General features: G+C 40.2%; 1 protein-coding gene across 3 annotated transcripts in view; it reads right to left on the bottom strand.

The window, feature by feature from the left end:
- Positions 1-5434: 5434 nt before the first annotated feature.
- LOC101342817 (HLA class II histocompatibility antigen, DP alpha 1 chain) overlaps positions 5435-10581 on the bottom strand; it is a 7528-nt gene continuing 2381 nt past the window's right edge. The window contains exons 1-4 of one of the 3 annotated variants that reach the window (XM_023725733.1): positions 8178-8283; positions 6410-6655; positions 5809-6090; positions 5435-5589 (exon numbers count right to left, since the gene is read on the bottom strand). In XM_023725733.1, the coding sequence (XP_023581501.1) occupies positions 5435-5589; positions 5809-6090; positions 6410-6655; positions 8178-8283 (789 nt within the window). Of the gene's footprint in view, positions 5590-5808; positions 6091-6409; positions 6665-8177; positions 8284-10581 lie in introns of those variants that run through there. The other 2 variants (XM_023725734.1, XM_012559906.2) reach the window with 2 other exon arrangements.

Genomic DNA, 10581 nt, shown 5'->3' with positions numbered 1-10581 from the left:
AGCCAGCAACCTGGTGGCAAGTTGATTACATTGGACCACTTCCATCATGGAAAGGGCAGCGTTTTGTCCTTACTGGAATAGACACTTACTCTGGATACGGATTTGCCTTCCCTGCACGCAATGCTTCTGCCAAAACTACCATCCGTGGACTTACAGAATGCCTTATCCACCACCATGGTATCACACACAGCATTGCCTCAGAACAAGGGACTCACTTCACAGCAAATGAAGTGCAGCAGTGGGTCCTTGCTCATGGAATTCACTAGTCTTACCATGTTCCCCATCATCCTGAAGCAGCTGGCTTGATAGAAAGATGGAATGGCCTTCTAAAGACACAATTACGGCACCAGCTAGGTGGCAATACCTTGCAGGGTTGGGACAATGTTCTCCAGGAGGTTGTATATGCTTTAAACCAGCGTCCAATATATGGTGCTGTTTCTCCCATAGCCAGGATTCATGGGTCCAGGAATCAAGGGGTGGAAATGGGAGTGGCACCACTCACTATTACCCCTAGTGACCCACTTGCAAGATTTTTGCTTCCTGTCCACTCGACCTTATTCTCTGCAGGCCTAGAGGTCTTAGTTCCAAAGGGAGGAATGCTCCCACCTGGAGACACATCACTGATTCCATTGAACTGGAAGTTAAGAATGACACCTGGCTACTTTGGGCTTCTTATGACTCTGGCTCAACAGGCAATGAAGGGAGTTACCATACTGACTGGTGTGATTGATCCTGATTACCAAGAGGAACTCAGATTCATATTACATAATGGAGGTAAAGAAGAGTATGTCTGGAATGCAGGAGATTCCTTGGGGTGTCTGTTAGTACTACCATGCCCTGTGATTAAAGTCAATGGAAAACTACAGCAACCTAATTCTGACATGACTACTAATGACACAGACCCTTCAGGAATGAAGGTTTGGGTCACCCCACCAGGCAAAGAACCACAACCAGCCGAGGTGCTTACAGAGGGCAAAGGAAATACGGAATGGGTGGTGGTAGAAGGTAGTTCTAAATACCAGTTATGGCCACGTGACCAGTTGCAGAAACGGGGACTGTAATTGTTATGAGTATTGTACTTTGTATGTGTGCATCACATTTTTGTTTCCTTCACTTATAAAATATAAGCTGTAAATGGGGCTAGTATGTTTTTGATTGTACGCATGTTAGTTGCATCATGTTAGGCACAAGTATGACTTTCTCATTGTCTTTATTCAGAGATTATGTATGGTTTAAGGAGATGTGTACATGTGCCAAGTTGACAAGGGGTGGACTGTGATGGTTAAGATTGTGTGTCAACTTGGCTGGGCCATGATTCTCCGTGTTTTAATGTAATCACTCCCATGATTGAATATACTGTGAGTAGCCAATCAGATGAAAGGGAGTCTCCTTGGGGGTGTGGCCCGCATCTGTATATAAGCAGACATTCTGGCTTTTTGCTCTCTCTGGATCCTGCAGCTGCTTCCTGTCCTCTCATCTCCCGTTCTTGGGACTTGAGCTGTCAGCTTATCTGCCGAACCTGGGATTCGTCTATCTGCACAGCCTGTGAGTGGGAGCCCTGCTCTCTGACCTCCCGATCTTGGGCTTGCCAGCTTCTGCAGTTGTGTGACTTGGGAGAGGCCTCTACCCTGATCCACAGACTTGGCACATTCTAGCCTCTATCACATTAGCTTGCTTCCTTGGTATACTCTCTCTCTATATATATATTTATACACTTTACTGGTTTTGCTTCTCTAGAGAACCCAGCCTAAGACACCCAGCAACGGAATTATATCCACACCAGTGCTACAAAAATGTCAACATTTATTAATCACCATTATATGCCAGGAACCTTGCTGGGCCTGGGAGCTTTACAGTCATAAAAGAGGACAGGACTTAAAGGGTTCAGCAGGTCAGTCAGTCATTGGGGTGGAGAGCACAAAAAGTGAGAAAGGAAGCTGAGACTGGAGTTTGTAGGGCAGCTGGAGTTCAGATGTCTCTTAGGTCCTCTCATTTTACATAAATCTTGTCACCTGCAGCAAGACAAATACCGTTACTGTCATCCCTGGGTTCAGGACTCCAAGCTCAGGCCCACCTTACTCATTCCTTTTATATCTGCTCCTTCTCTTATCTCTGCCCTGTCCAGGCCCTAGGGATTATGTGGTCATTCCTGCACTTGCCATTGTCCTCCAGGTGAGCAGCAGTGAGGAGTCACATAGAATCTTAAAGTGATAGGATTTTGCCCCAATTCCAAGCTGACTTTGAAGACAGCCTAAATGCTTCAAGCCTCCAAAATATCCTCAGAAGGGAAGTGGAGACATTACTGAGGCCACAGAATAAGCTTAACTCTGGGATGAAAGTGAAGGAAGGATAATTGGTCACACTGTGTAAAACTGCTCTTTGAAGGGATTCCAAAAACACGGTACATTTTCTCAGCTGATCTCTGTTGATTATCAGATACGACTCAATACTTTCTTCTTCCTGAAATTCTTTACTCCCTTGGCTTATATAATAACATGTTCCCAATTCTTCAGCCTCTCTGCTTTCTCTCAGTTTTCTTTGAGTACTTATGGTATTTTGTTAATAATGGATTTTTGCATTAATTTTGATTTTTAATATTGTGCTAAAATATCATTTATCTCGATTACTGAGTTTTTTGGTGCTCCCTTGAGTTTTGTACCCAAGGCAAGTGCCTTACTAGTCCCAGCTCTGCTTTCTATAATTCCCCTTAAAGACTGGCATTCTCCAGGGTTCTCCTCGTTCTGTTCTTCTCATTCTGAACAATCTCCTTGGACAATCTCATACCATCAACAGTGACCTACATATATGTAGATCACTGACAAAGTTATTTATCTCCAGCTTCGGCCTCTCCATTTAACTTCATACACTCATTTTCAACTGTTTACAGAACTCCCTACTTAGTTGTCTAACAGACCTCCAACCCAACATGTCTAAACTAAGCTCTTCATTTTTCCCCCCAAACCCACCTCTGCTCTTACACTTACTGTCTCAGTAAATGTCATCGTCACTCAGTTTATCACCCAGGACAGGAGTCGGTGGCCATTCAGTGAACAAGCCTGTAGATTCCATCTCTGACATATCTCCCCAAATCTGTCTTCTCCTTTACATACATTCTGTCATTACTGTAATTAACGTCTTATTATTTTTCACTTGAACTAGTCTTGATACTACCACAAGAGTCATCATTTTATGTATAAATCTGATCATATCTGATCAAAATATCCACAGTTGTACTGTTGACTGCCTGCCAGGCTGTCAAATTCTAATCCCAACTTCACCGATTACTAGATCTGTGATTTTGTAGAAGTTATTAAGTTTTAAAATCAATATCCTCTTTATAAACAAGGAATAGTAGCCTATCTAAAAGGACTATCAAGAGAATCAAACGGCACTATGTATATAACATATTTGGAACTGTTCCAGGTACATAGTAAGTGCTCAAAAAATGTTACTAATTATTGTGTCATCATCCTACTTAAAATCCTTCAGTGGTTCCACAATTACTTTCATCATAAAATTCAAAGCAGAGCATACATGGCACATAAGGTCTTATGAAAGTTTCCCTGCCTACCTTTTCAGCCTTCTGTCATGTCCTAACATGCATTCTATTTATAGCCATGATGAACTCCTTACATGGATCATGTTCTTTTAAGCTGCTGTTTCTTTGTATATGTTTTTCCTTCTGCCTAGAATGCCTTTCTTTTCCTGACTGTACTGTACTTATTCCTCAAGATTTATGCATTTACCCTTACTAGAGGACTTTTTTCAACCTTGTCCAGTCTCCGTTGATTGCATCTTCTCTGTACTGCCAGGCTCCAGTTAACACCTTTATTACATCCTTTGCCATATGTATTCTAATAATCATTTTCTTTTATTGTACTCCCTGGCTACAGGAAATGTTTGCTTATCATTATATTATCTGCACCCAGAAAAGAACCTTGGACACAGTAAGTATTCAACAAATATATATTAGATGAATTAATGATATACTAAACAACTCAACAGACATTTGTTGAGGAACTACTATGTAACAAAGGACATGTGCTAAGCTTTACAGGTACAAAAATGATGAAGAGGGTGTTTCTGATTCATGACAAGATGACCAACTAGCAAGAATTCCTGGTTTTCACCTCCCTCGTCACAATCTTTTATGGGAAAACTATAAAAGAACAAAGAAAGCCTGGATCTGAGGAACCAACATTGAAAATATGAGAAACATCTGGAGAGGTCAAAGGCCATTGTGAACTAGTGTGCATGGTGCAAGGGGTGGGAGAACATGGGGGCAGGAGCCTGGTTTGGCTTGTGGCTAGATGCAGCAGTGGTAAGACTTGGTGGAGAGTTTTTAAGTTTTGTTCTTTCCTCTCTTCCACACTGCCTTGGGAGAATCATTGTCTGTCTTAGTGTCTTTGTAAGTCAGAAATCAGCAGCCAACCAAGCCCAATGATGTTGGCAGGATAATATCAGCATAACAGTAAAGCTCTGGTGAGATGAAAAGCCTATGAGAATGGTTACAGGGAGAGGTCAACAGTGGTGCTCTGATACTTACGACTCTTCCACTCTGTGGCTCATTATCTCATGTCTCCTTAAATTCACTAACATTATGAATCTGGTATCATTAAGAGTAACACAAACTATAAAGGCTTTGGAATGATCTGAATGAAGAATACACAAGACTCATATGGAAGACATTTTTTAATTCTATTAAAAGACATAAGCAAATATTTGAATAAATTAAGAGATATTATATGCTTAATGTTTAATGGGAGGAGAACTATAAAAACAGATAAATATATAAAATGTATTATCATGATAAATAGGAAATATGGAACCTCAGAAGGAGTATTGTGTATTAGCCTTGCCATTCAGTGAGCGCAAGTGGTATTCAGTAGAAATAGCAAACAAACTCTCTATTAAGCATCTATCACACTGTTAGGCAATTATTTGTTGAAAGACGTATCTGGCTCCACTACCAGACTATGGGCCCCTTGAGAGTTTGGACTTGCTCTTTTTCTTCATAAAATAGGGAGTATAGGATAGTGGTTAAGCAAACAGTCTTGGATCCAGACTTCCTGGGTTTGAAAACTAGCTCCACTGCTTCCTGGCTGTGTGACCTTGATCAAGTTGCTTAATATCTCTGTGCCTTACATCTCTTACATGTAAAATGGTGACAATAATAGCACTTACCTCATAGAGTGTCTGCGAAGATAAAATTAGTTAAAAAATGTAAAGCACCCAGAATAGTGCCTGACTCGTATTAAATACTCAATAATTTATTACTGTTGTTGTTGTTGTTATGCAACTCAATGCTTTTAACCCATTAAGATATCAATGTAAACTTATCAAACTGAATTCTTCCCTTCCGTATACACTACAGATCCCAGGCTCCCTCCTCTTTTCTCCTGACTGTATCCTAAGATCCCTACCCCAGAGTAACTCACAGAGGCCCCCGGTCCCGAGGGTCACTACTGGAATGCAGAGCCTTTATGATGAAGACAGTGCCAGCAATGATGCCCATCAGGCCCACTGCCAGGCCTAGAGCACAGACCACAGTCTCCGTCGTCTCAGGAATCTGGATTGGCTCCTGGGCCTCTGGGGGAAGAAGGAAGAGATGGGGTCAGAAGGTGCAATGAAAGATGGGACTAGCTTGGGATGTGTGTGGGCTTTGGAAGTTATAGATCATTTGATGGCATGTTAGGATAAGGAGAAGGCTGAGACCTGGTAAGTGGTGAAAGCAGGTGCTGAGGGCACTAGGTCCTGGGATTGAAGAGGGCACAGGCAAGTTTATTCATAGGGAAAGAGGCTCCATACCCCAGTGCTTGAGGAGCGGCTTCTCCAAGCCCCAGTGCTCCACCTTGCAGTCATAGACATCCTCTGCTGAGGGCATGAAGGTCAGGTAGTGGAATTTGTAGAAGTTGTAATCTGTTCTGGGCAGGAAGATGCTCTCACCAACACCCTCAATGACTGTCTGCCCGTTGCGTAGCCACGTGACATTGAGCACTGGAGGGAAGAACTTGTCGACATGGCAGATGAGGGTGTTGGGCTGGCCCAGCTGCACAGGCTCCTTAGGAAACACAGTCACCTCGGGGGCCTCTGAGGGGAGACAGAACCTAGTGAGACCCCGGTTCTGGGATAAATACAAAGGCTCCACCTGTGGGGTATCATCTTTCTCAGGATCATGATTCAGAGTCAAGAATCTCATTCCACTGATCAGTCTCACTCAGCTCAACCTTTCTCTTGAGTGAGAAGGACAATCTAAGCCCTCGGCTATACTGGACTAAGCCTGTGGTCACTCAGGTAAACAGGGCCACTCAGTAGTGGGCATCTGGGTCTCCCATTCTGTGTGTAGCAGAGGAACTCTCTCAACCCTTCCCAGTAGGGCCAAAGATGAAGAAGCAGAGATAGACAGTACCATTGGTGGCTTGGGTGTGGTTGGAAAGTTGGATCATGTAATTCAAGAGCGTCTTCAATGAAGCAATGTAGGTCGGTCCAGCCTGAGCGTCAAAGAAGAAGGCTTGGCCAAACTCTGGCAGATGCCAGACAGTCTCCTTCTTGTCCAGATCCACGTAGAACATCTCATCTTCATCAAACTCAAACATATACTCCCCTGATGGACTATGAGTCTGTATAAATATGGCATAAGTTGACACATGGTCTGCTGCAAAAGAAAGAAAGAGATGATAAAATGTAAGTATGAATAAGTAAGTGGTGGAGACCAGAGAATGGATAAAAATTTACTAATATAAAAGAGGCAGGAGGAAAGTGGTCAAAGGAAGAACATGAGGGGGAAGGAATAACACCAAAAAAGGAGATGATGTAGAGTGGACCATAGCAGCTATAAAAAGAAATGAGAGAAGAACAAAATGAGAAAAGAGTATCACTGAGGAGTCAAGATGCTTCCTTTCTTTGAAAGTCTAGGCATCATGACCCTCCAGAAATATCAATAATAATATTGACAGGTAACATTTCTTCGATATGTATATGTGCCAGGCACCATCCTAAGTACTTTACATATATTTCCTCATTTAATGGTGACAATAATCCTATGAAGCAAATATATTCATAATATTTAACAGATTATAGAATACAGTGAGCTTAAGTAACTTGCTCAAGATCACATAGCTATTGGTGGAACTAGTAGAGAGATTTTTCTCTACCCATAAAATTTTAAAATTGTAGAGATTTACAAATTATTTTTAAAGTTGTAGGGCAAAGGGGATTTTATTTTTTCTATTTAAAGAGAAAAGAAACAAAAAATAGAAAATTGAGGGGGAGAAGAAATCATCCTACAAATCTGCATGCTCTTTATAAACTTTAAGTTTCTGTTTTAGTTTATGAACAAGAAACTGCAGAATGCATCCTTTGTTCAGAAGTTTTCACTTTAAGCATATTAAATTCAAATGTGTAGTACAGCTATTCTGAAAATAGTTCTGAGCTTTCTCTTAGAATTTATATTTTTCATGTTTATTTTAAATGGAACTACAAATTGTTGCTGAGTTTGAAATACCTGTGGAATTTAAGTTATTTTGCTTCTCAATCTTATAGTTTATAAGAAAAAACATGAGAATAAAAGAAACTATCATCATTAAATAAAGCAATGAAAATATGACAATTTCTGGGTTTAGAATAATAGATGAATAAGAGTGAAAAGGGACTGTCTTAGTCATCTAGCGCTGCTATAACAGAAATACCATAAGTGGATAGCTTTAACAAAGAGAAGTTTATTCTTTCATAGTCCAGTAGGCTACAAGTCCAAATCCAGGGTATCAGCTCCAGAAGAAGGCTTTCTTCCTCTCAAGGTCCTTGTGATGCATCAGTCTTCCCTTGATCTGGGAGCATCTCAGCACAGGAACCTCAGGTCCAAAGGACACACTCTGCTCCCGGCACTGCTTTCTTGGTGGTATGAGGTTCCCATGTGTCTCTGCTCACTTCTCTGTTATATCTCAAAAGGGATTGGCTTAAGACACTATCCAATCTTGTATGCCTCATCAGTATAACTGTCGTTAATCCATCTTATTACATCATAGTGATAGAGTTTACAACATAAGGAAATTACATCAGATTACAAAATGGTACACAATCATAGAATACTGGGAATCATTACCCAGCCAAGTTGACAGATACTTTTGGGGGACACAATTCAATCCATGACAGGGAACTTAGGCATTATCTGGTCCAACCTCCTAACTCTTGGATTTCCCCTATAGCAGCCCCAACCATTGGGGAACCTATCCTGTGCTTGGACACTTCTATTTCTTCACAAGGACACTTAGGTTCCTTCTCCATTTTAAAAGTTTAGAGGAATTGCTTTCCAAAAAGAAGGTAAAATAAAAAGAGACAAAATCCTCTAAAAGTTGAAAATAAAATTCCCTACATGAATGAAATGTGTACTTCTTTTGATGCTTTATTTTTTAACATCTTCACAAATCCTGGGGTCTAAAGATTAGCCAGATTGAAACAAATAATTTTTCTTCAAATATCTTTTTCATTTAGACAAAAAAAATTATTATAAGCCTACCATAAGTCAAGTATTGTTAGACACTAAAGATTCAAATAAAAATAAGATAAAGTTCATGTCCTCAAGATGCTTACAATCCACTGAAGGAGACAGACAAATAAAAAGACAATTACAGGCACAATTTGGTAAATGCATAAATATTGGTATGCACAAGGTGCTATGAGGAACAAAGAGGAAGTATATTGAAATCAAACAAGGCATTAGGGAAGCAAGTAATGTTGCTTGAGTTTAGACAATCAGAAAACAGAAAAAAAAAAAAAGCCATTTCTCAGTCAAGGAGAAAAATGTCAGAAGTGTAGGCCCAGCATGACAGATGACATATTGGGATAACTGCAACCGTTCAATATGCTTAGAGCTAAGGCATTTGTGGAATAGCAGCAGCAGACGAGAAGAGACAGACAGGCAGGGGTCAGATCATGATGAGCCTTGCACGCAAAGCTCAGGACTTTGAACACTATCCTCAAAGTCATAAGGAATTACTGAGGGGTTTTAGACAGGGAAATGAGATAGCAGATTTCCAATTTAGGAAGATCACTGTAGCAGCAGGATGAATGGCAGAGGGCTAGTTTAAAGGCAAGAACAGTAGCACTGGCAACAATAAGACGAGTGAAAATGGGCACAGAAGCAGATGGAAGGGAGAAAAGGGATGAATTTAAATGACATTAAGGGGGTTCAACTCTACAGGATTTGGTATGTGATGTGGGAAGTAAGGGAGATGGCCTTTTTTGGTGACCTTTTCATTCCTAGACTGGCCAATGCAATGAACTTGATTCCATTAAATAAAGAGGTAATAAAGGAAGAGGGTCTGATTAGGAGAAGATGTTGAGTTCAGTTTGGGGCATATTGAGTTAGAACATCTAAAACACATCTAAGTAGAAATGATCAGTTAGTGGTTGTATCTAATGTTTGGATCTTAGGAGAGAGATTTGGGCCAGTGGCAGGGAACTGGGACTCATCAGTGGTAACTAAAGTTTAGATGAGATTGTCCAGGAAGAGTGCATTGCAGAGATCTGAGGATATAACCTAGGGAACCTAAAAACTAAGAGGCAATTTCAAAACAGAATAAACTGGATCGTGCCTGTCTACCATTACTGAACATTTTGATCAAGAGCACAATAGATGAATCTGGACCAAAAGGAGGAAAACTGTGGAACATAGTTTCAATTTCTCATCAAAATCAGGCCTACTGGACCCACTGAGACTGAGGAAACCCCGAATCTACTGCCATAAGATTATTGTTAAACCTCGAACCAAAACTTTCCCCTGAAGTCATCTTTAAACTAAATAGCAGTTTAGCTCAATCAGTAAATAACATTTACACTGAACATTGAGACTTTTTAAAGAATTATCTATATGAGATCAAATTGACAACAGTAACTCTATAAGGCATAATGAAAAGTTTAGGGGGCAGTGAGTCTAAGTTAATGATGGTGAAACAATATGGGTAGAGATGGCAAGAATGGTGACACAATACTAAAAAGTGTAACCAATGTTATTGAACTGTACATGTAGAAATTGTTGAATGGGTGTATGTTTTGTTCTGCATATTGTTACCAAAAATAAATAAAAATAAAATAATGAAAATGAGGAGGATCTAGAGAAACAAGAGAAAAGTAAGGACAGAGTAAGTTAAAGGAGGATTAAAAAAAAAAAAAAACTTCCAAGAAGTGATTACAGTGCCAATGTTATCAAGAACTCAAGTCAGATAGACACTAAAAAGCACTCACAATATTTGGTCTTATATAGAGATCAATTAAGGCCAGGCTGAGACTATCTTCAGTGGTACATAGGAAACAAATGTCAGAATGCAGTGGGTTCAGGATTGATTTAAATAAGAGAAAGTCAAAAGACATTATAAACTCTTCAAAAAGCTTAGCTATGAAGGTAAGGAAATAGAGACAATATCTCTATGGTAGGATGTAGAGTGTCATGGATTGAATTGTGTCCCCCAAAAAATGTGTGTAGCAACTTGGCTAGGTCATGATTCCTAGTATTGTATGATTGTGTTATCTGATGTGATTTCCTTATGTGTTGTAAACTCTACCACTATGATGAGATTATATGTG

The sequence above is a fragment of the Trichechus manatus genome, unplaced genomic scaffold, assembly GCF_000243295.1.
Source record: "Trichechus manatus latirostris isolate Lorelei unplaced genomic scaffold, TriManLat1.0 scaffold00382, whole genome shotgun sequence".
Lineage (NCBI taxonomy): Eukaryota > Metazoa > Chordata > Mammalia > Sirenia > Trichechidae > Trichechus > Trichechus manatus.
This window is presented reverse-complemented; position numbering and strand designations above follow the sequence as displayed.